We start from the raw sequence: 26,116 nt of genomic DNA, 5'->3' as shown, positions 1-26,116 counted from the left end.
ACACAGCAGTGACGTCAGGACTGCACATAATGTCACTGGTTGCTAGATGCCAGTTGGGGCGGCCCTAGCAACCAGTTTATGTAAATTAATTTTCATTCCGAGACAGAGCCTGGGGGGGCCTTATTTTCGGGGGGATGCCTTATATTTCACCCAGAAGGAAACCTGTAAGTAGGTCTTATTTTCAGAGGATGTTTTATTTTCAGGGAAACACGATAGGTATATACCCAGATGATCAAAAATTATTTTACAACAAAGACATTTGCACCATAATGTTTATTGTAGCCCAATTCATAATAGCCAAGACATGGAAACAGCTCAAGTGCCCATTGACCCATGAATGGATTAACAAATTGTGGTATATGTACATCATGGAATACTACGAAGCCATAAAAAATATGGAGACTTCACATCTTTTATGTTTACCTGGATGGAGCTGGAACATACTCTTCTTAGTAAAGTATCTCAAGAATGGAAAAAGTATCCAATGTACTCAATACTACTATGAAATCAATATATAATTGCCCTATACGCTCATATGAATGGCAAAACATAACTATAGTCCAGAAAGTAGAAAGGAAGAGGAGAGAGAGGGGATGGGAGTGGGGATATGGGAGAAGGGAAGGAATTGGGGGGACCTCACCTAATGTACATGATGCAATGGTATATTTCAAAACTATTAAGAAATTAGTATAATTGTGATGGACGTGTTACTTAGTTCAGTGTAAGCATTTCACATTGTATATCAAATCAGTACCCTGAACCCCACAAATGTATCAATATATGAAGTTAAGATTTAATAAAAAATAATAATAAAAAAAGTAAAATAAAAAATAGAAATAAAATCAATGTATGCTTGTGAGTACAGATGAGGATAAAGACTGATGTCCACCAAGAAGGACTCAAAGTCCTCATGTGTAGGCAGCCTGTAGTGCTCCCAGTATGGCTGGGCAGCCGCCTATGGCTATCTGGGGAGAGGCAGGCCCACCATGTTCATGCCTCCTGCCAGCCATGTGGAGGCCACCTAATTTCATGTTTAATTCTTGTGATGTGTAGTGTGGTGCATTGCACATAAGGGGTGGTTTACGAAAATATTTTTTCTACCTTTTTTTTTTTAATTTTTTTATTAAATCATAACTGTATATAATGATATGATTATGGGGCATCATACACTCACTACATAAACCATTTGACACATTTTTATCACAGTGGTTAACATAGCCTTTCTGGCGTTATCTCAGTTACTGTGCCAAAACATTTACATTCTACATTTACCAAGTTTCGCAAATACCCCTGTAATATGCACCACAGGTGTGATCCCACCGATTCCCCTCCCTCCACCCACCCCCCTTTTCCCACTTCCCCCTATTGTTAAGTTGTAGCTGGGTTATAGCTTTCATGTGAGAGTCCCAAATTAGTTTCATAGTAGGGCTGTGTACATTGGGTATTTTTTCTTCCATTCTTGGGATACTTTACTAAGAAGAATATGTTCCAGCTCCATCCATGTAAACATGAAAGAGGTAAAGTCTCCATCTTTCTTTAAGGCTGCATAGTATTCCATGGTATACATATACCACAATTTATTAATACATTCGTGGATCGATGGGCACTTGGGCTTTTTCCATGACTTAGCTATTATGAATTGGGCTGCAATAAACATTCTGGTACAAATATCTTTGTTATGTTGTGATTTTTGGTCTTCTGGGTATATGCCCAGCAGAGGAATTACAGGATTGAATGGCAGATCTATTTTTAGATCTCTGAGTGTTCTCCATATATCTTTCCAAAAGGAATGTATTAATTTGCATTCCCACCAGCAGTGCAGAAGTGTTCCCTTTTCTCTGCATCCACGCCAACATCTCTGGTCTTGAGATTTTGTGATATAGGCTAGTCTCATTGGAGTTAGATGATATCTCAAAGTAGTTTTGATTTGCATTTCTCTGATGATTAAAGATGATGAGCATTTTTTCATATGTCTGAAGGCCGTGCGCCTGTCTTCTTCAGAGAAGTTTCTCTTCAAATCCCTTGCCCAGCCTGCGATGGGATCCCTTGTTTTTTTCTTGCTGATGCGTTTGAGTTCTCTGTGGATTCTGGTTATTAAACCTTTGTCAGAGTTATACCCTGCAAATATCTTCTCCCATTCTGAGGGCTGTCTGCTTGCTCTGCTTACTGTGTTCTTAGCTGTGCAGAAGCTTTTTAGTTTGATCAAGTCCCAGTAGTGTATTTTTGAAGCTGCTTCAATTGCCCGGGGGGTTCTCCTCATGAAATGCTCACCCAGACCAATTTCTTCAAGGGTTTTCCCTGCATTCTCCTCTAGTATTTTTATAGTTTCATGTCTTAAGTTTAAATCTTTAATCCAATGAGAGTCTATCTTAGTTAATGGTGAAAGGTGTGGGTCCAATTTCAGTCTTCTGCAGGTTGCCAGCCAGTTCACCCAGCACCATTTGTTAAATAGGGAATCTTTTCCCCACTGAATGTTTTTAATTGGCTTGTCAAAAATCAAATAGCATTAAGTAGCTGGATTCATCTCTTGGTTCTCTATTCTATTCCAGATATCTACTTCTCTGTTTTTGTGCCAATACCATGCTGTTTTGATCACTATCGATTTGTAGTAAAGTCTGAGGTCTGGTAGTGTGATTCCTCCTGTTTTGTTTTTATTTCTGAGTAATGTCTTGGCTATTCGAGGTTTTTTCTGATTCCATATAAAACGAAGTAATGTTTTTTCAAGATCTTTAAAATATGACAGTGGAGCTTTAATAGGGAGTGCGTTGAAATTATATATTGCTTTGGGTAGTATGGACATTTTGATAATGTTGATTCTTCCTAGCCGTGAGCATGGTATGTTTTTCCATTTGTTAACATTTTCAGCTATTTCTTTTCTTAGAGTTTCATAGTTCTCTTTATAGAGATCTTTCACGTCTTTTGTTAGGTAAATTCCCAAATATTTCATCTTCTTTGGCACTACTGTGAATGGGATAGAGTCCTTAACTGCTTTTTCAATTTGACTGTTGTTGGTGTATATAAAGGCTACCGATTTATGAATGTTGATTTTGTAACCTGAGACGCTGCTGTATTCCTTGATCACTTCTAGGAGTTTTGTAGTAGAGTCCCTAGTGTTTTCCAGATACACAATCATATCATCTGCGAAGAGCGAGAGTTTGATTTCTTCTGACCCTATATGGATACCCTTGATCGCCTTTTCTTCCCTAATTGCGGTGGCTAAAACTTCCATTACAATGTTGAAAAGCAATGGAGACAATGGGCAGCCTTGTCTGGTTCCTGATCTGAGTGGAAATGATTCCAATTTAACTCCATTCAATATGATATTGGCTGTGGGTTTGCTGTAGATAGCCTCTATCAGTTTAAGAAAAGTCCCTTCTAGACCAATTTTCTTGAGTGTTCTGATCATGAAGGGATGCTGGATATTATCAAAAGCTTTTTCTGCATCAATTGAGAGAATCATATGGTCTTTGTTTTTTAATTTGTTTATGTGCTGAATTACATTTATAGATTTACGTATATTGAACCAGCCTTGAGACCCTGGGATAAAACCAACTTGGTCATGATGTATAATTTGTTTGATGTGTTGCTGGATTCTGTTTGTTAGGATCTTGTTGAATATTTTTGCATCTATATTCATTAGTGATATTGGTCTATAATTTTCTTTTCTTGTTGGGTCTTTTCCTGGTTTGGGGATCAGGGTGATATTTGCTTCATAGAACGTCTTGGGTAGTCTTCCTTCTTTTTCTACATTTTGGAACAGGTTGAGTAATATAGGTACTAATTCCTCTTTAAAGGTTTGGTAGAATTCTGACGTGAAACCATCTGGTCCCGGGCTTTTCTTTTTAGGGAGGTTTTGTATAGTTGATGCTATTTCTGAACTTGATATGGGTCTGTTCAACATTTCCACTTGATTCTGGTTAAGTCTTGGAAGGTGGCGTGCTTCCAAGTATCGGTCTATTTTCTTCAGATTTTCATATTTCTGAGAATAAAGTTTCTTGTAATATTCATTAAGGATTTTTTGGATTTCTGATGAGTCTGTGGTTATTTCGTCTTTGTTGTTTCTGATTGATGATATTAGAGATTTTACTCTTTTTTTCCTGATTAGGTTGGCCAGAGGTTTATCTATTTTATTGACCTTTTCAAAAAACCAGCTTTTTGATTTATTGATCTGTTGTATTATTCTTTTGTTTTCAATTTCATTTAATTCTGCTCTAATTTTGGTTATTTCTTTTCTTCTACTGGGTTTGGGGTTGGAATGTTCTTCCTTTTCCAGTTGCGTGAGATGTCCCATTAAGTTGTTAACTTCCTCTCTTTCCGTTCTCTTGAGGAAGGCTTGCAGTGCTATAAATTTCCCTCTTAGAACTGCCTTTGCAGTGTCCCAGAGGTTCTGATAGTTTGTGTCTTCATTGTCATTTTGTTCCAAAAAATTGGTGATTTCTTTCTTAATCTCATCTCTGACCCAACTATCATTCAGCATAAGGTTATTTAACTTCCATGTTTTTGTATGGGTATGCAGATTCCTGTTGTTACTCAATTCAAGTTTTATTCCATGATGGTCCGAGAAGATGCATGGAATAATTTCTATTCCTTTAAATTTACTGAGGTTAGACTTGTGACCTAAAATGTGATCAATTTTGGAGTAAGTTCCGTGGGCTGATGAGAAGTATGTGTATTCAGTTTTGTTGGGATGAAATGTTCTGTAGATGTCTGCTAAATCTAAATATTGGATGGTTAGGTTTAAATCTAAGATTTCTTTGCTCAGCTTCTTTCTGGAGGATCGATCCAACACTGCCAAGGGAGTGTTGAAATCTCCAACGATTATGGAGCTGGAGGAAATCAAGTTACTCATGTCTGTTAGAGTTTCTCTTATAAATTGAGGTGCATTCTGGTTGGGTGCATAGATATTAATCATTGAGATCTCGTCATATTGAGTATTACCCTTAACAAATATGAAGTGACCATTCTTGTCCTTCCTTACTTTTGATGGTTTAAAGCCTACTGTATCTGCAAATAAAATTGCAACACCTGCTTTTTTCTGATTACCATTTGCCTGAAATATGGATGACCATCCTTTCACCCTGAGTCTGTATTTGTCTTTTAAGTTGAGATGTGACTCTTGTATGCAACAAATATCTGGCTTAAGTTTTTGTATCCAGTCAGCTAACCTATGCCTCTTTAGAGGACAGTTTAGGCCATTCACATTGATGGAGAGTATTGATAAGTCTGGTGGAATTTTGGGTATCGAGTTTTTCAAAGGTCCAGTGGACGTTTTTAATCCTTTCGCCAGTGTGGAAGTTGGAGTTTGATCCGAAGTTTCTGAGTGAGTTTACTTTTGTGGTATAGGATTGGTTTGGTCATTGTGGAGGATAGGTCTGAGAACATCCTGAAGAGCTGGTTTACTTATGGCAAATTTTTTCAACATATGAATGTCATTGAAGTATTTAATTTCTCCATCATAGATGAAACTCAGTTTAGCTGGATACAAGATCCTGGGTTGAAAGTTTTTTTGCTTTAGGAGATTAAAAGTTGATGACCAGCCTCTTCTTGCTTGAAAAGTTTCAGCAGAGAGATCTGCAGTTATTCTAATATTCTTACCTTTGTACGTTATAGTTTTCTTTCGCCGGGCTGCTTTGAGAATCTTCTCTTTCATGTTAACTTTAGTGAAGCTAATTATGATATGTCTGGGAGATGGCTTGTTGGGGTTGAATCGTGCTGGGGTTCTGAAGCTGTCTGCTATCTGAATTTCAGATTCTCTAGGCATGTCTGGAAAATTTTCTTTCATAATTTCATGTAGAAGGGCCTCTGTGCCCTTGGCAGCCACTTCATCAGTCTCTGAAATTCCTATAACCCTTATGTTGTTTTTTTTCGAATTATCTGAGAGCTCTCTGAGTGAGTGATCTGTTTTTGCTCTCCATTTCTCTTCCTCTTTGAGAGATTGGGAGCATTCGAAGACTTTATCTTCAATGTCAGAAATCCTTTCTTCTGCTTGCTCCATTCTGTTACTGAGGGATTCTACTGTATTTTTCATATCTTTGAGGGCTGTAAGTTCTTGTTTCAGTGTGTCTAAGTCTTTGGTGGTTTTGTCTTTAAATTCGTTAAATTCTTGAGACAGTTTTTGAATTTCTCCTTGAATTCCTAATTCCATTTTATTAATCTTGTCTGCAAACCAAATTCTGAATTCGACTTCTGACATCTCAGCCAGTTGTTTATGAATGGGATCTTCAATCACATCTGCCGTATCTTTTCTTGGGGGGGGTTGATCTATTCTGGTTATTCATGTTACCAGAGTTTTTCCGCTGATTCCGCCCCATGGTTTACTCCCTTTGGTTTTTCCCCTGGGGTTTTATCGAGGGCCCGTACAGTGTTGTGGCCTGAGAAACTGTTGCCCTGTCTGGTGTGGTGGAGCAAAGTGGTTCTGTCTTGTTTTCAGCTGGTTTCTGTTCGATCCTATTGCAACTTCTACTCTGGCTTGAAGTCTCAGCTGTGTGGAAAAATCTGCAATTAAGTCACCCCGCCTGCCCACCTCTGGCCCCTTGGAAAAGGAGAAGCAAACCTTCCTACAATCGCACACCCAGGGTACCGCCTGAAAAGTCCTCAGTCTATTAGCCCAGTTCAAAAGGTCCGAATCAACTGTCTCAATCGGCACTTGTCTCGGGTGGAAGGGTTCAAGAGGTCTCTGGGAACTGGATCACAGGGGCCTGGTGACTCCTCTGACACAGCTCACCCCTGTGCAGCGAGGAGTCAGGAGGAGCCACCCAGCAAACAGAGCAGTCTGGGAAGGTTGACGTCTCCTTCCCCACTTTGCCCCTCCGTCGGACCCAGTCACTGGTATCTCTGCAGATGGCTAACCCAGTTGCCTGCAGTGAACAGACACTCCAGGGGTTTGCACCTGCCTGAATCGCAAGGAAGTCTGCCAGGCCCCTGCAGACTGCCGCTATCTAGCAGGAGGAGATGGGGCCTGACATCTTTGAGTGTTTGATGCAGGTGATGGGAAGGAGGTGTTCACTCAGGCTTAGCCCCGTCCCTGATGGATGCTGCTAACAGAACAGAACAGAACAGACAACTTTGTGAGGTTCTGTCTCTGTTCCTGTTGTCGCCTACAGGAGATGGGCTGTTTTGAGTTCAAACGTCTTTGCTGCTGGAGAATTGCGTCTGAACACCTCTCTGGGTTGGCCCCGCCCTGGAGGCTTCCGGGTTTGTGAGCCGTGTCACCGGTGGCCTCCTCTGGTTGCCCAGGGAGACAGGGGGCGTGGCCTCAGAATATCCAGAAGTGAGCGTTCTGCCGTTAAAGAAAAAACGGCTGTTGATCTACCTCCAGGGAACTGCTGCTCTGGTGCGGGCACTCAGGCGACCCTTTTCTCCTCTGTCCCGCGCCCCAGAGTCAGCACTGAGCGGCCGCAGTTTGTGCTGGGTCCACACCCCTTAAGAGATCCCCCAAGAATCAGAACTCTTGGGGGATGGGCCCCCAGACCCCGATTGGGAGTGGGGCGGGGGGAAGCTAGAGTTTCATTCAGTTTTACGCAACACTACGGTCCGGGGAGGGCTCCTGCACTGCACCGCAGGGAAGTGCTGCCAAGGCTTGATTACCCCTCAGCAGAGTGCCCTCTCCTCGCTCACGTGTCCCAGAGTCAGCGCTGACCTGACGCAGCTCAGGCACTGTGCACTCCCCTCGAGAAATCACCCAAGGATCCGAGCTCCGGGGGGATAGGCCCTCAGACCCCGAGTGAGAGTAGGGGTTCTCAGCTCTCAGCGGGGAGGCCAGAGTCTTATTCAGTCTTGGGCCCCCTATGCCCGGGGAGGGTTGGTGCACTGCACCGCAGGGAAGTGCAGCGAGGTGTGACTCCCCCTCAGCCCGTGCCCTCTCCTCACTCGGCGCGCCTCAGAGTCAATGCTGACCAGTCGCAACTCGGGGACTGTCCACTCCCCTTGAGAAATCACCCAAGGATCCGAAGTCCTGGGGGACAGGCCTCCAGACCTCAGTGGGCAGGAGGGGAGCGCCAGGGATTCAGGGTTGCCGGCAAAGGATTCCCAAAGTTTTATTTAGCCCTATGTCCGGCAGGAGAACGCCACGGCACCCCAGTAGGGGAGGTAGGTCCAGTTTTTAGAAGGTCTCTCGCGTGGAGTGTAGTGGGAGGGCCTTTAATTTCTGCCCGCTTGTTCAATTTTGGGGCTCTAGAGCCGGTCTCATGGGGGAGGGGGACTCACGTCCGCTTGGTGGTGGATTTTGTACCTTTTGTTTGCGTCCTTCTGATCACAACTTGCCTCAGCGGTGTTGATGTGCGTTCTTCAGCCTTCTCTCTTGGTGAGGCTCAAGTCCACCAGGATACTTACTAAATTCCTATCCCTTAACTCTCCTTCTGGACGGGAGCCTTTGTTGAAAGCTGGCTTCAGTCCGCCATCTTGTCTCCGCCTCCCCTCTACCTTTTTTTAATTTTTTTTTTTATTGGAGACAGTGTCTCAGTTGTCCTGGGTATAGTGCCAGAGGGCCGTAGCATCAACTCACAGCAACCTCAGACTCCTGGGCTCAACTGATCCTCTTGCTTCAGCCTCTCAAGTAGTTGGGACTACAGGCACCTGCCACACCTCCCGGCTAGTTCTGTTAGTAGAGACAGAGTTTGGCTCTTACTCAGGCTGGTCTGGAACTCTTGAGCTCAGGATTTCCGCCTGCCTCAGCCTCCCAGAGTGTTGGGATTGTAGGTGTGATCCATGTTGTCCGGTTAATGTTGTGCTTTCTTCTATATATAGTCTTTTAATGAAACTTTCAAGAAACTTATATCATGTTATTAATGGTAAAGTTGAAGTTAAATGGAAGCTTTTATGAAATATTTTAATATCTTGCAGTGATACAACATATCATTTTTCTCTTCTCTATCAGAAGGTGTCTGAATTCAGTGGTGGGTGAAAATTCCACTCATCCTGTTGTTTTTGGAATTTCATCAGGTTGCCTATCTCTGTCTTTCCTGTGTAGTAGACTTAAACTCACCAGGGGCTGGTTGGGAGGGAGGGCTATCTGCATCTCCTGCCTTGTACCAGGTGCCACTGTGGAGAGTCCTGCACACTACCTCTTGAGATTCTCACTTGTATTCTAATGTTCACTGGATCCACTCCTAAAATCCCTCGAAGACTGGACAACGTGTAGGTCTTGGCTGAAAGCAGACCTGAAGGATTTTGGGTGTTGGCACTGATGTGTTTGTTCAAGAAAGAAATTTATTCTTCACTCAAAGAGTTGAAATTGTGTTACTTTGCTTCCATGTTAAATTTTAGATGTCATCTTTGTCATCTGGTTGTGTCCCAATCACTTCTGTGCTGAGAAGCCATGGTCGTGTGTGCCCATGGGCTGCTTGCACATCAGGGGGGCATCTGCCATGTCCGGGGTGGTGGTGAGCAGAGGGCGGTGTTGCACATGTTTGAGGTCCTGGGAGATGCAAGATTCATTCTCCTTTCTCCCAGAACTGAAGCATGAGATTCACGTCTGGCGCCTGACGGCTCAGCGCATCAGCCCAGCCAGTCGTGAGGAGACAGCCGTACGCACCCTGCTGCTGGGGAAGGTGCTGGCACTGGAGCACCTGCTTGCCCGGAGGCTGCGCACCTTCCACAGGTACCAGGCAGGTTCAGCCCACACATGCTGCCTGCAGCAGCGGTTCTCAGGTTAGAGGTCATGCTTGCTGGTGGGATGGCACGAGCAGCCTGCTCACTGCCTCCCCAGTGATGTCCAGATGTCACACAATACATAAGTGACATGAGGTGATGTTGTTGCTCTTCAGAGCATCCCTGGCACTCCAGGCAGTGACACTAGCTTCACACTAGTGACTAATTTTAGGGGCTGCCAATGGGCCTCTTATGGTGTGTTTTATCGAACCCTCACTTAGCTCTGCAGGGTGTGTGCTGGTATTAGCCTAGTTTAAGGGACCAAACAGCAGAGGCTCAGAGAGTTTGAGCAATGAGCCCAGGGTTCCCCAGCTTGGAAGAAGTGGCACTGGGGACTGAGTTCATGTCACCAGCTGCTGGGCCTCACATCACCCACCTCAGAATTACTGTACAACAGAGATCAGAAACAGTTAGGAAATCTACCTGACAGCATATCCTCCCAGTAGCTAATCTTCAGGCACCCCAAGAATACCAAAGTCCTATTCAGTTCATTTCCTGGCATTCATCTTTAATCAAAGCTGGGACTTGCAGGGTAACAGGAATTAATGAGTCTTTCCTCTTGGCTATGACAAGTGAGTTCCCACTAGTCTTCCCACTGGAAGCTCCAACCAGAAAAGTGGGAGCCTATCAGCCCATGAGGAGTGTTGAAGCTGGGGAGTGGGTGGGGTGAGAAGTGCAGCAGGTCAGGGGGATGTGGCCCCCTGTGGTCAGAACCGAGAGTGGCTTGCATGTTGCAGTCTGTTGAGACCAGGCAACTTTTGAGGGGTCCTCCGGCATGGCTGTCTCGAGGTCTAGTCGGTAAGTGGGGAGAAGCTCACAGTCCAGAGTACAGCAGCATTGGCCTCCCCCCAAGTCTGGGACTTGCCTCTGCCCAGTGATGCTGAAGGAGCAGCATTGTGCCTACTGGCTGTAGGCTAGGGCTGAGATTCACCAAGCCCCAGAGTTCATGTTTGTCAGTCACAGGTGGGGAACCAAGGCCTGGGGAGGACTGTGCCTTCCCTTGGCCACACAGCTGCTGAGGAGCAGATCAGAATGAGGACAGCCTAAGGCAGCTCCTTCTTGTGCAGTTCTTATAGTCTCTGTTTAAAGATCATCTGGAATGTCATTTGACTGGTCCTGCTGTGATGTCCTTAGGACCTGGGAGGACTGTGTGGCCACCTCTTGTAACACTCACTGAGACTACTTTCTCCTGACTGGTGTGCAGACAAGTAACCAGAGAGGGTGGGCTGACTTGGAAAGGTTAGACAGGTCGGGCAAGTGAGAGCTAAGGAAAGGGGCCTAAAATGTGTAGGAGGACCTGCCACAGCAGGGGGATACAGATCTGAGAACTCCTTAAAGTTGATCAGTTTTAAAGGAAGTGGCATGTCTTTTACTGTTTTTGTCTTTAGTTAGCTGTCCAAGTTAGTTGTAAATGTAAAAGGACAATGCCCTCATTGGAAACAAAGAAACCTGGAAAAGTAGAAAACATATGTAACGAGGACAATCAGAGTCTTGCCCAGTTGGTAGGGTGGCACAGCCTCTTCAGGACACGTCCCGCACTCCTGAGCTTACAGGCACTGTGCACACGTTCTGGTATTAGGTTCATTTTATGTATTGTTCGTCTTTGGAAATCCAGAACAAGCATCTTCCCCAGTCCATAAGGCAAGTCCTGCCCTTACTTGGCTATGCTGGGGAAATAATGAGCTGTCCTTTTCTCTTTAGGCAAATCTCAAAAGAAGATAAAAATTGGGAGACCAACATCCAGGAGCTACAAAAAAAGGTATGTTGGGATTCTGACTCTTCTTTTTGAAGGAGAGAGCATCGATTCCTTTGCTTTACCTCACATGAAGTTACGACTAAAAACCGTTTTCTCTTTTTATTCCTGTAGTTGTTCCCAAGATGTTTATTTCTATGAGTTAGTGAGAGAAAATGTTTTCCAGGCATGTATGTGTATTCTGTCAGGAAATTGGAAAGTTAACATTTTAATATGACCTTTGAGGTGCCCTTCACGTGTGCCCTGGTGAGGCACATAGGCCTCTGTTCTCTGCTAGCCCTTGCTGACCCTGAAAGGCAGGTTTCCAGGTTCTCGTTTTGCAGAAAGGAGGCAGCAGCTGGGACCTATGAGATGTGGGGTGAGGGGCTGAGTGGCTTTGGGGACAGACACGGACATGTGTGTGTGCTGCTGATGGCTCTGACTTCTGGGGTTTTTATTTTGTTCATTTTCCTGCTGTGGTGACCTTCTCAGTGCACCTGCAGATGCTGAGGGTCCCTCTCCCAGCTGAGAGAGCCCTGCTCAAGATCTGTCAGGAGTCCTCTGCATCTCAGTGAAATTTCACATCTGCATAGTTTATTTTCTAGGGAGAGATTAAATATCCACTATCGAAATATAGCATTCTGCCCTTTGCTAAAGGAGATTAAATGGTTGGTGTCCTGGGGGGAGATGTGGTCTTAGAGGACTGGAGCTTGTGGACTCCATTCGCAAACTCGGCCCCCACAGACAGCCAGAGTTAGAGAGGAAGGGTGTTGCTCGCATACTTCCAGACCCATGTCTGTACAGACTCTGCTTGCCTTCCATGAGTACATTGTTTTAACCAGAGTTAGAGTATGGACTGTGAACCACTGGTGAGTGAGGGTTGGGGAGAGATGGAGGGCAGACGTGAGGGCTTGTAAATATCATGTTTGGGAAATGACCCTAGAGAGCTAAAAGGATCAACTCTAATGGACACCCAAAACAAACCTCCATGTGCAGCAGCCGAGTGATGCTGGAACACTACTTGACTGCCTATTCCTCTGCTTTTGGCTTTTGAGCTGGCTGTGGCAGGACCCACTTCCTAGTTTCATGTGACCCCAGGAAGGTTTTTGGTGTCCCCGTGGCAGCTGACAAGAGCCTCCATTGCTGTCTTCTGAGCACTTTCTGTTTGTTCCGGCCATGACCCTTTGCTCCTGATTCTCCAGCACAGAATCAAGCAGCAAAATCGGCCTTCCCTGGATGTGGGCAGGGCAAGATGAGTAGAGCCTACAGAGGGGGCAGGAAGGAGGGTGGGCATCCTGCAGGGTGGTTGAATGACATGCATGGTTATGCTTATGGTTTTGGTGGAAGCAGCTCTAATGGTGTGCCTGGAGGAACCAAGAGAGAACATCTTTCACTGGCTGTTCTAGTGCTGTGTCTCAGCCAAGACAGATACAGTGATCTGTAGTTATATAGAGGTATATTCATGTTTCTATAGATCTATGGGTTTCTGTGATCACAGAGATATGAAGCTTGGGCAACTGAGTCCACAAAGTCACCCTAGGAGAAGTGCTACACACCTTATTGCTGAATATCACTTTGGTCACGTCTGAAGTGCTCTTCTGGGCCATCTGGTGACTGCAGTGATATTCAGCAATGAATGCATGTGTCATCTCATTTAGTGCTGGGCATGGCCAGGACCAGCTATACAGTCTCCATGTTCTTCTGAAAAGCTGCTTAGTCAAGTGCCATATAAAAGGGTTGTGCTTCATTTCACACCTATAATGTTTATTTTTCGTAAAGATTCTGAAAGCTGCAATTCTGAATCTGTACAGTTTTCCTCCTGACGTGTTACCTTTCTTCAAGTTTGAGATGTCACAGTTTTCATCGTAAAAAGAAATGTAGTGATCCAAGTCATGTAGGATGAAGGACACGTTGCAGGGGTCAGAAGGCTGAACTGAGCCAATGAGCTGTGTGCTTCTCTTCTACAGCACAGGATATCAGATGGGGTCCTGCTCGCCAAGTGCCTGACAGTGTTGGGATTCGTCATCTTCACCTTCTTTCTCAATTCATTTGTCCCTGGCATTCACTTGGATCTTGGTAAGTCTAATCTTTTTGTTAGCTTCTGTTGACAGGCTTTGCAGGTGATGTCACAGTCTGGAAGGGCAAGTTTCAGAGTAGGTGTGCTGGTGAGCAGGCCAGAGAAGGCTGAGATTGGGGTGCTGCTGCGGCTGGTGTGGCACCCAGCAAGGCTTTGCTGCTTGTTTACTTTGTTTGAGAGGAGAGAAAGGGGGGAAAGAGGTAGGTGTGCACCCCTCAGCCCCTCCAGGGTCCAGCATCTTTAAACTGTTCCCAGAAGACACAGAAAATCCCCTCATCACAGCCAGTTTGTCTTTGGTGCATCTCAATGTGGTGATGAAATGGGGCCCTGTGAGGGGCGTAGGGAGCTACATATCCCCCCCGCCCCTTGTCTGGCATCGCATCTGGCACTTGCGTTTTCCCCGGGCAGCGGCATCTCTCTCCCACGTTCTCCCCTGGTGTCTTCTCTTTCACTTTGCTGTGCTACGGCTGTGAGATCTGATCTTTCCACGCTCTCCAGCCCTGTGTTTGGGGCCAGGCCTGTCCCCATCTGAGACATGGCTGTCCTTCCGGGGGAGCTTGCCACCCATGTGTCAACCCTTGTCATCCTCCACCGGCCATAAACATTCTCAACTTTGCTTTGAGTTTTTCAATCGATCTCGTAGTTACCTCTATTCATGTCATTATTTAAAACAAAACGAAGCAAAAACCTTTTCCCAGATCCTCCCCTCATGAAAGCACGCACAGGTTTATGGCAAAGATTTGTTTGAGGTGATTTCAGGGAGTCTTATATTTAACGAAAGATTTATGCATAGTTTTTCCCCGAAAGTGAGTTCTGCCAAGATGTTTAAAATATCTTAGTTTTATCTTAATTTTTATAAAAACTTGCTTCCCTGTAAAATTTGAGGAATGTTAATTGCTGTAGAAGCAAAGACTCTAAATTCTGTGAAACAGGTGGATCAAGTGTATGTCAGCACCATTGCTTGGTCCCTGGGTGCTGATATAAACACTTGAGAGCCAGTGTCCCTTTTCTGTTTTGTGTAAAGAAGCCATGTTTCTAGAGTCCCCCAAATAGTGTGTGAAGTGTATACTTCTGACTTGTTTCCAGTTTCATTGTTCTGTGTTCACAGGTTCTCAGAATTTTTTCCCCTAAATAATCTCAACTCCAACTTGCCAGGCAGCCTGGGCTTGGCTGTGTGCTGAGAGGCATTATTCATTCCCACCTGAGTGCTGTTGCACTTAGAATCTCGATGAAGTAGGGCAGAATGCCAGAGCTAGAGTGCAGAAAACGTCCTGAATTGCAATTGCATTTGGTGGTTACACCCAGAAATTGTTGCAGTGTAATTACTTTTTATTATAACTCAGACAGAATGTAATTTTAACGTTGTAAACCTGTTATCACTACAAGAACGTTAGGTGATTACCAGTGGTAATAGAACAAAGACGATGAAACTGGTGTTGTATGGGCAAAGGTTTCCATTGGAGAAGTCTTTTGGCTATTCACAGATTATTTTGCTTTGAATCTTATTTGATTTTACTTTCAAAGAATGTAACAGGCTTTTAAAAACTGAAAATATAGCCGGGTGCTGTGGCGGGCACCTGTAGTCCCAGCTACTCGAGAGGCTGAGGCAAGAGAATCGCTTCAGCCCAGGAGCTGGAGGTTGCTGTGAGCTGTGTGATGCCATGGCACTCTACCAAGGGCCATAAAGTGAGACTCTGTCTCTACAAAAAAAAAAAAAAAAAAAAACAAACCTGAAAATATATGAGAGCTTACATGCTATTTTGTTAGAATTTGGAAATAGTCCATCAATAATATATATTTTTTCAAAATATTAAGGGAGCACATTACTATTGTTACATGGATAGCTTGTATAGTGTTTAAGTCGAGGCTTTTAGCATGCCCGTCATCAGAATAGTGCTAATTGTACTCAAGAGGTAAGTTTTTACCCTTTACCTCCTCCCAGCTTCCTTCCTTCTTGGTTTCTAAGGCCCTTTACATCCCTGTGTGTGCCCATCATTTAGCTCCCAATTATTAGTGGGAACATGTAGTGTTTGGTTTCCATTCCTGAGATACTTCACATAGATAATGGACTCCTGTTACAGCCAAAAGACATTATTTCATTCCCTTTTATGGCTGAGTAGTGCTCTATGGTGTGTGTGTGTTATACATATAAGTACACATATATACACATAGTATATACAGCACATTTTCTGTATCCATTTAGCAGCTGATGGGCACTGAGGTTGATTCCACATCTTTGCAATTGTGAATTGTACTGCAATAAACATTCAAGTTGCAGGTGTCTTTTTGACAAAATGACTTATTTTCTTTTGGGTAGATACTCTGTAGTGGAATTGCTGGATCAAATGGTTGGCCTACATTTATTTCTTTGAGGAATTTCCATCCTGTTCTCCAAAGAGGTTGTGCCAATTTGAAGTCTCACCAACAGTGCATAAGTATTCCTTTGGGCACTCACACCAGGATCTATTATTTTTTTGACTTTTTAATAATGTCCCTTCTGACAGGGATAAGGTGGTATCTCCTTATAGTTTTAATTTGCATTTCCCAGATGTGTGGTGATGTCGAGCATTTTCCTTATATATTTCTTGGCCATGTGTCTGTCTTCTTCTGAAAGCCTTCTGTTCCCCACTTTTTAATGGGGTTGTTTGTTTTTATCTTGGTGATTTATTTGAGTTCTTTGCAGATTCTGGATCTTAGCCCTTTATCAGATATATAGCTAGCAAATAATTTCTCTCATTTTGTAAGTTTTATATTTACTCCGTTGGTTATTTCTTTTGTTGTACAGAAGATTTTTGGTTTAATTAAGTCCTGTTTATTTATTTTTGTTTTCACTATATTTGCTATTGGAGTCTTAGTCATCAATTCTTTACTTAGCCTGATGTCTAGAAGAGTTTCTTCTACATTTCCTTCTAGAATTTTAATGGTTTCATACCTTACATTTATGGTTTTTATCTATATTCAATTAATTTTTGTATATAGTGAGAGGCAGGGATCCTGTTTCATTCTTCTGCATGTGGTTATCCAATTTTCCTGAATAGGGCTTCCTCCTTAGTGTATGAATATGTTTGGGTCTGCTTTGTCAGAGATCAGTTAGTTGAAGGTATTTGAATTTATATGTGAGTTTTCTGTTCTATTCCATTGACTTATGTGTCTACTTTTATACCAGTACCATGCTATTTTGATTACTATAGCTTTGTAGTATAATTTGAAATAGGGTAAATGATGCCTCCAGATTTGTTCTGTTTTCTTAGAATTGCTTTGGCTATTCAGTCTCCTTTTTGGTTCTAATTGAAGCAAAGCACATTATTTTTTTTTTCTAGATCTATGAAATACAACATTGATATTTTGATAGGAATTTCATTGAATCTGTAGCTTATTTGGGGGAATATGGACGTTTTAACAATATTGATTCCTCCAATCCTTGAGGAATTATTTCTTTTATCAGTGTTTTTTAGTTCTTCTTATGGAGATTTTTCACCTCACTGGTTAAGTATATTCCTAGGTATTTTATTCCTTTATTTTTTTGCAGCTATTGTAAATGGAACTGAGTTCTTAATTTGATTCTCAGCTTAGTGTATTTATTTATTTATTACTATATAGAAATTCTGCTGATTTGTATATGTTGATTTTGTAACCTGAGACTTTATTGATTTCATTTATCAATTATAGGAGATTTTTTTGGAAAGTCTTTAGGGTTTTCAAGGTATAAGATCATATCATGGGCAAACAGACACCCCGACTTCCTCTTTTCCAATTTGAATACCTTTATTTCTTTTCCTTGCCTGATTGCTATGGCCATGACTTTCAGTACTGTGTTAAATAGAAGTGGTGAAAATGGACATCCTTGTCTTGTTCCAGTTCTTAGGGGGGATGCTTTCAGTTTTTCCTCATTTAGTATGATGTTGGCTGTGGGTTTATCATGTATGGCTTTTATGATTTTGAGGTATGTTCATTTTATGCCTGCTTTGTTGAGGGTTTTATCATGAAGGGATAATGGATTTTGGCAAATGCTTTTTTGGCATCTGTTGAGATGATCATATGTATTTTTTTTTCTCTTTGGAAATTATTTTTTTATTTTTTTAAATGAAATCATAGCTGTGTACGTTAATGCAGTCATGGGGTACAACGTGCTGGGTTTATATACAATTTGAAATAGTTTCATCAAACTGGTTAACATAGCCTTCATGATATTTTCTTAGTTATTGTGTAAAGACATTTATATTCTACATTTAGTAAATTTCACATGTATCTTTGTAAGATGCACTGTAGGTGTGGTCCCACCAATTACCCTCCTTCCACTCCTCTTCCCCCCTCCACTCCACTCCCTTTCCCCTTTCCTCATATTCTTGGACTATAATTGGGTTATAGCTTTCATGTGAAAGCTATAAATTAGTTTCATAGTAGGGCTGAGTACATTGGATACTTTTTCTTTCACTGTTGAGATACTGGCTGGTGACCTGTAGAAGACTGAAACTGGACCCACACCTTTCATGGTTAACTAAGATAGACTCTTACTGGATTAAAGATTTAAACTTAAGACATGAAACTATAAAAATACTAGAAGAAAGTTCAGGGAAAACTTTTGAAGAAATAGGCCTGGGCAAATATTTTATGAGGAGGACCCCCTGGGCAATTGAAGCAGCTTCAAAAATACACTACTGGGACCTGATCAAACTAAAAAGCTTCTGCACAGCCAAGAACACAATAAGTAAAGCAAGCAGACAGCCCTCAGAATGGGAGAAGATACTTGCAGGTTGTGTCTCCAACAAAGATTTAATAACCAGAATCCACAGAGAACTCAAACATATTAGCAAGAAAAGACAAGTGATTCCATCTCAGGGGTGGGCAAGGGACTTGAAGAGAAACTTCTCTGAAGAAGACAGGCACACGGCCTACAGACATATGAAAAAATGGTCATCATTCTTAATCATCAGAGAAATGCAAATCAAAACTACTTTGAGATATCATCTAACTCCAGTAAGATTAGCCCATATCACAAAATCCCAAAACCAGAGATGGTGGCGTGGATGTGGAGAAAAGGGAACACTTCTACACTGCTGGTGGGAATGCAAACTAATACGTTCCTTTTGGAAAGATGTTTGGAGAATGCTTAGAGATCTAAAAATAGACCTGCCATTTGATCCTACAACTCCTCTACTAGATATATATCCAGAAGACCAAAAATCACACTGTGACAAAGATATTTGTACCAGAGTGTTAATTGCAGCCTAATTCATAATTGCTAAGTCATGGAAGAAGCCCAAGTGCCCATCGATCCATGAATGGATCAATAAATTGTGGTATATGTACACCATGGAATATTATGCAGCCTTAAAAAAAGATGGAGACTTTACCTCTTTCATGTTTACATGGATGGAGCTGGAACATATTCTTCTTAGCAAAGGATCATATGGTTTTTGCTTTTAATTCTGTTTATATGATGAATTCCATTTATTGATTTGTTCATGTTTGCATCCCTGGAATGAAACCCACTTGATTGTGGTGAATTATCCTTTTGATGTGCTTTTGAATTGTTTGCTAGTATTTTGGGGGAATTTTTGCATCTCTGTTCATCAAGGATATGGGTCTATAGTTTTTCCTTTTTATTGTCTTTTCTTGGTTTTGATATCAGGGTGATACTGGCTCCAGAGAATGAGTTAAGAAAGCTCTCGTCTTTCTCCGTCTTTTGGGATAGTGTCCGTAGGATTTTTCTCTGTAGTTTGGTAGAATTCAGCCATGAATCCATCTAGTTCTGGGATTTTTTTAGTTGGGAGACTTTTTATCACTGATTCAATTTTGCTACTCATTATTAGTCTATTCAGGATTTCTATTTCTTCCTGGTTCAATCTGAAAATTTGTATGTTTCTAGGAATTCATCCATTTCCTCTAGATTTTCTAGTCTCTGTGTGTAGATGTGTTCAGAGTAGTTTTGGATGATCATTTGTATTTCTGTTGTGTCCACTATAATTCCTCCTTTTTAGCTTCTGATTGTGCTTATTTGAATTCTCTCTTTCCTTGGTTAATCCAGCTAGGGGTCTATCATTTTCATTTACCTTTTCAATGATTCAACTTTTTGCCTCATTTTTAGTTTGTATTGTTTATTTGGTTTCAATTTCATTTATTTGTGCTCTGATCTTTGATATTTCTTTTTGTCTAGCTTTGGATTTGGTTTTCTCTTGGTGGAAGGTTGTTAATTTGTGAGCTTTCTGTCTTTTTGTAGTTAGTGCTATAAACTCCCCCCTTAGCACTGCTTTTACTGTATACCAGAGTTTTTGGTAGCTCATGTCATTATTATCATTTATTTTGAAATAATTTTTAATTTTCATCTTAATTTTATCATTGACCCAAAGATCATTTGGCAGGAGGTCATTTAATTTCTTTTATTATTTTTATTATTTCTTTAATTTCAGGTTGATGTGAAGGTACAAACAACCAAGTCACGATATTTGAATTTGTTAGGTACAGTCTCTCTGGTAGCTATGTCCTGCACCAAAAAGGTGTGCCATACACATACACTACATTGTGCCCATTTAGTGGAAGCCCCCCAAACTCCCTATCCCCTTCCCTCATTTCCTCTCCCCCCAACTCAAATTGAAATGAGTTTTTCTCCCACGTGGGCATGAATTAGACCATCTACTGGCTTCATATTAGTATTGAGTACATTGGATATTTGCTTTTCCATTCTTGTGATACTTTGCTAAGAAGGTGTTTCAGTTCCATCCAGGTTAATACAAAAGATGTGAGGCCACCTTCTTTTTTATGGCTGAATAGTATTCCATGGTATGCATATAACACAGTTTGTTACTCCGATCCTGGGTTGATGGGCATTTAGGTTTCCTCATCTGGGTGATTGTAAATTGAGCTGCAATAAACATTCTAGAGGTTATTTAATTTTCATGTATTTGTACAATTTTGAGAGTTGCTCTTGGAATTGATTTCTAGTCTGTAGTCTGAGAAGATACTTGAAATGATGTCAGTTTTTAAAAATTTGTTGAGATTAGTTTTGTGGCTTAGTATATTATCTATCTTGGAAAATGTTCCATGTGCTGATGAGAAGAATGTATATTCAGTAGTTTGGAACTATAATGTTCTCTAAATGTGTTAGGTTTATTTGTTCTAGAGCAGTGGTTTTCAACTTTTTTTGTTTTTTTAATCTTACAGCACACTTGAACCTATAGTTAAACTTCTGTGGCACACTTAAATTATGTTGATTAAAATAAAGAATAAAAAAAGCACTTACTGTGCTTTGAACTTCTTTTGAAAATAATTTAATTAATGATCTTTAGAATTTTTCATGGCACATCTGAGATACTCTCATGGCACACTGGTGTATGGCACACCAGTTGAAAATTACTGTTCTAGAGTCTCATTTAAGTCCAGTGGGTTTTTTTTTTTTTTTGGCCTTCGTTATCTGTCTAGATCTGTCTAATTCTGTCAGTAGAGTGTTGGTATGTCCCACAATTGATGTACTGCTGTTTATATCTTTTCTTAGTGCTAGTAGGATTTGTTTTATGAATTGGGGAGCTCAGATGATAGGTGCATGTGTATTTAGGATTGCCATATCTCCTTGTTGAATTGAATCCTTTTTAATTATACATATAATCACTTTTTTCTACTGTTGTTGGATTAAAGACCATTTTATCTGATATAAGAATAACTATTTCTGCTTACTTTTGGTTTCCATTTGTTTGGAATATTTTTTTTTCATCTCTTTACCTTTAGGCTATGAGAATCCTTGTAAGTTAAGTGGGATTATCTTGGAGACAGCAGTTATTTGGGCTGTGTTTTTTAAATCCATTCTATCAATCTATATCTTTTAAGTGGGGCGTATAGACCATTTATGTTTAATGTTAATACTGACATGTGAGATGTGTTCTAGACAGTATGTTGTTATAGTTTTACTTAGTTGCTTTTCTTTGTATTCTCCCTTTTGTTACTGTTTTATAAAAGCTGTGCTTTTTTGTTATTTTTTTTTTTACTTTTGGATGTTTCTACTGGTGAGGATGAACCTTTTGTTTTGATGTTTAAAATCCTTTAAGTATTTCCTAAAAGGCTGGTCTGGTGGTGACAAATTCCCTGAGCATTTTCTTCTCCGGGAAAGACTTCATTTGTCCTTTATTTATGAAACTTAGTTTTCAGGATATAAAATTCTTGGTTGACAGTTATTCTGATGAAAAAAATAAAGAGTTGTTTAGTTACTTTAATATTTACCAAAATTAAGATCATAAAAAAAAGAATATTAAAGATAGGATCCCAATATCTTCTGTCTTATAAGGGTTCTATTGAGAAGTCTGGTGTTTGACTGATGAGTTTTCCTTTATAGGTTACTTTTTTTTTTTTTTTTTTGCAGTTTTTGGCCAGGGCTAGGTTTGAACCCACCACCTCTGGCATATGGGGCCAGCGCCCTACTTCTTTGAGCCACAGGTGCTCCCCCCTTTATAGGTTATTTGATGCTTTCACCTCACAGCTTGTAGGATTTTCTCCTTTGCTTTGACTTTGTCCAGTCTGATGACCTGTATGTGGAGTTGAGTGGTGACAACAGGAACACTTACCCACTGGCTCCCGTGGTACCTTGGCTAAAGTTCCTCCCTGGGCATGCCAACTTGCACTGTGTCCAGTGGCACCTGACTGGGGCCTTGCAGCAGTACTGACAGAGAAGCCCCACATGACAAGCATGCATTAGCACATGGGTCCAGGGGAGGGAGCACTGAGTAACTCAAGGGCATGCAGGAGGTGGCACAACATGAAAAAAGGCAGTTATGGGTTGTGGTCACAATCATACCCATCTGACAAAGAGGTAGTTCTCCAGTGTGCAAGGGCCTTCTCCTGAGTAACCCAAGGGCATGCAGGAGGTGGCACAATGTGAAGAAAGGCAGATGAGGGTTGTAATCACAATCATATTCATCTGGTAAAGAGGTAGTTCTCCAGTGTGCAAGGGTATTCTCCTCACAATACACTAGAACTAACGCAAGGTTGACCAATTGATCCACAGAGATCCACAGTCCCTATGTGAAAATCTCAGTGTTAGATACTTTTTAACATTCAGGTATTTTGGCTTGTATTTTAGAAAAGTAATTTAGTGTGTATGACTGAGTTATATGTGATACACATACAACACCCTGTGGGAGCCTCAGGGCCAGCACTCTGTCATCTATGCATTAGTATTTCTGTGGTGAAACATGAGTATTTATACAAAATGTAATCAACAAAGACCTCAAATACCCTCATTTCAGTTCAAGTCAGGTTTTGTTGAATTTTGACATAAAATTTATTTTAAAATTCTGCTTTCAACACTTTAGGGGTTTGGGATTGTGGGTAACTGATTATGAAACTGCAAAGAATCAGTGAGGCAAGCTTTAAAATTTTATCTTTAGCCTTAAATTTTATGACCTTGATTAGTATTTCCTAGATCTGCTCCTTCGATAATTAGTACACAATGTACTTCTCGACTCTCTAGGACAGCAGTTATCAACCTGTGGGTCGCCACCCCTTTGGACTGTATTAAAGGTTTGCAGCATTAGGAAGGTTGAGAACCACTGCTCTAGGACATATTTGATTAGATTTCGGTTATGGAAACTGTGATTATTTCCCTGATTGTGGCCTTGGTGTTGCTGGTCCCCTCAGTGTTCCTCACTGTCTATATTGTTGAGCACTTTTGTTGTTGTCTTTGTGAAAGTATTTTTATCTACAAATAAGGCAATCTTAAGCAAAATATAAGATTATTAGAATGATAACAGGTGAAGGTCAAACTCCAAGAAACAATGGGGCCTGTCGGAGAGGCCCCTGAGGAAGACAGGTAGCATAGGTGTTCAGACACAGGGCATCCCCCTCCCCGGGCACCCCCAGTGGCTCTTCTCTCAACTCGTGCTTCTCCATGATAGACTAGGTCATCTCATATTTTTTCTGTTCACAGCAGAATGGCTATTGCCCCATTAGTTTCCCAGTTATAGGATCTTAGCTTTAGCCACACACAGAGAAAAGGCTATTTTGAATCCCTTGCTCCCATGTGAAGAGTGATTGGCCCAGGTTGGTAACCTTCCTTTCCTAGCACAGAAAATTATGATGAAGAATGCAGGGACATAGGGCAAAATGCGGCCTGAGGTGGCTGAGGGTATACTTCTTAGAGGATGGAGGATCATTATAAGCTGGACAGACATCCCCCACACTTCCCAATATATTTTCTAGTCACTCTAGTTTCCAGCAAGTGATTCATTTCAATTAAATGATTAATTTGTCCATCCCTTCACTTAGTCATGCATTTATATGACAAATGCAGACAGTGGTTTGGGGATGGGGACAGAGTGGTGAACCTGAAAACCCAGTCCCTGCCCTCCTAGGTCTTTTTTTTTTGAGTAGGGAAAGTGTATCTATATTTATTCTGCCCAAGGAGTCACACTACGTGCAGCAAGAAGGACATAGTTAATTATGACATGAAGATCTTAAGAACTCTCATAGTCTAATACAAAGATAAGCCAAGGGTACCAAATTATAAAGCCAAATGTGATAATTTTCATAATCAAAGTACAGATGAAAGGCCTAATGAAACCTACAAAAGAAATGAGGAGCTCTAACCAAAAAGGCATATTAGAGAAAACTCTAATATATATAGGGTGGCCATAAAATTTGTGTAGAATTTAAGATAGTGTGCAATTTAAAATTACACACGAACTTTATGGACACCCTGCATATAAAGCAAAGAAGGCAGTTTTTACACACTTTTTGTGTTAACCTGATAACAGAAATGTTTAAGGCGGTGCCTGTGACTCAGTGAGTAGGGGGCCAGCCCCATATACTGAGGGTGGCGGGTTTGAACCCAGGACTGGCCAAACTGCAATAAAAAAATAGCTAGGCATTGTTGTGGGTGTTTGTAGTCCCAGCTACTCAGGAGGCTGAGGCAAGAGAATCACCTAAGCCTAAAAGCTGAAGGTTCCTGTGAGATGTGACACCTCAGCACTCTACCAAGGGCGACAGTGAGACTCTGTCTCTAAAAAAAAAAAAAAAAAAGTTTAAATTCCTGGATGATACCACTCTAGTTTTTGTCAAATATTTATCTTATTTTTACTTTATTTTAATTTTTATTACTTTTTATTTTTATAGATTAGGGGGTACGAGTGCAGTTTTGTTACATAGATATATTGTGCAGATTAACTGCTGGAAGTGAAGTCTGGGATTTTAGCAAGTGTTCATCTTTGATGAATGTAAATACCCACATGATTATTTCAGAATAATAATAAATGTAAATGGATCTTAGATTTTTAAGTGAGAATAAATTTTATTCTCTTATTATTCTCACTGTGAGTACATTTTCCACATTCACCATAATACTAAAGAAATAAAATCATGAGAGACAGGGAATGGCTCAGCTTTAAAAAGAATAGAGATATAGAATTTACACAGTATAAAATGCAGCTTGTGAAATTTTTTAGTTCAATATATTTCAATATATCCACAAAGTTGTGCAACTATTACCAGTATCCACTTCCAGGACATTTTCATCATGCTCCAGATAACCCCATACCTGTTAATGTTTGCTCACTCACCATTCTCTTTCCTGTCTGAGCCCCAGTCCCCAGAAACCACCAACCCTACTTTCTGTTTCTATGGACTGCCAGATCTTTTGTGTCTGGTTTCTTTCACTTAGTGTAATGTTTTCAGGGTTCATCCATGTTGTAGCATGCTTCATTTCGTTTTATGGCTGAATTATATTCGTGTACATATAGTATAGTATAGTAAAACTTCCATGGTTTCCCACTCCCTATACTGACTCCTCCCTAAGCTGACCTAATCTTCATGGACAGACATGCATCATGTGTACGTATTAGCACAGTAGCCTCTATCCTCATGTTGAGTACCTCCGTATGTGGTTAGTTTGTTACATTACATTTTTTTTTTGCAGTTTTGGCTAGGGCTCATATTGAACCTGACACCCCTAGTATATGGGATTGATTCACTACTCCTTGAGCCACAGGCGCCACCTGCTAGTTTGTTATAGTCTCTGTGATCAACTTACAGAGGTTCTACTGTATATATTTTTCTATTATTTCATAGATTAAAAAATAGACCACAAACTATTATTTTCTTTTACAGTAGTAGTAGGCTTTTATTTATAATACCCATTATGCCATGAATTCATAGGGAAAAGGTTCCAGTAGCTCAAGGAAGCACCTTGCCATTGAATGTGACAAAGCTTTGTATGACTATTATGCCATGAATTCATGGAGAATAAATAGGTTCCAGCACTTAATATCATAGTTCCATTGGTTCTCCTGTGTGCTATGCTGTATACCTATTAGGCCATGAATTCACAGGGCATGGGTTTCAGGAGCTCAGGCTCCTTTCCACTGGTTCTCACAGTGTGCTTCTCTGGGTGGAGCAGGCTGGCACTTCAGTTGAATCCAGGTACCTTTCTCTTTGGCTTCCTTCTTTTTCTGATCATTTTCCTTCACGAGTTCCAGGAAGCTATCTTGGCTCTTAGACTGCTTAATATGCTCAGTACTTGCTCTCCTGGCAAGAATCTTGCCCTTAACTTGTTTGTTTACAGGAGTGGTTCTCAACTTTCCTAATGCGCAAGCCTTTAATACAGTTCCTGTGGGTTGTGACCCACAGGTTGAGAACCTCTGGTTTACAGCAATGCCAACAGCATGCTGGGTGACACTGTA

The 26,116-nt window shown here is 41.3% G+C and overlaps 1 protein-coding gene across 6 annotated transcripts in view; it reads left to right on the top strand.

Moving 5' to 3' along the window:
• The window catches only part of OCA2 (OCA2 melanosomal transmembrane protein), a 535,577-nt gene that overhangs the window by 159,767 nt on the left and 349,694 nt on the right, over window positions 1-26,116 (top strand). For all 6 annotated transcript variants that reach the window (XM_053582039.1, XM_053582042.1, XM_053582040.1 and 3 more), the window contains 3 exons: window positions 9,451-9,598; window positions 11,350-11,407; window positions 13,348-13,456. In XM_053582039.1, the coding sequence (XP_053438014.1) occupies window positions 9,451-9,598; window positions 11,350-11,407; window positions 13,348-13,456 (315 nt within the window). The remainder of the gene's footprint in view (window positions 1-9,450; window positions 9,599-11,349; window positions 11,408-13,347; window positions 13,457-26,116) is intronic.

This window comes from Nycticebus coucang, chromosome 2 (genome assembly GCF_027406575.1).
Source record: "Nycticebus coucang isolate mNycCou1 chromosome 2, mNycCou1.pri, whole genome shotgun sequence".
NCBI lineage: Eukaryota > Metazoa > Chordata > Mammalia > Primates > Lorisidae > Nycticebus > Nycticebus coucang.
This window is presented reverse-complemented; position numbering and strand designations above follow the sequence as displayed.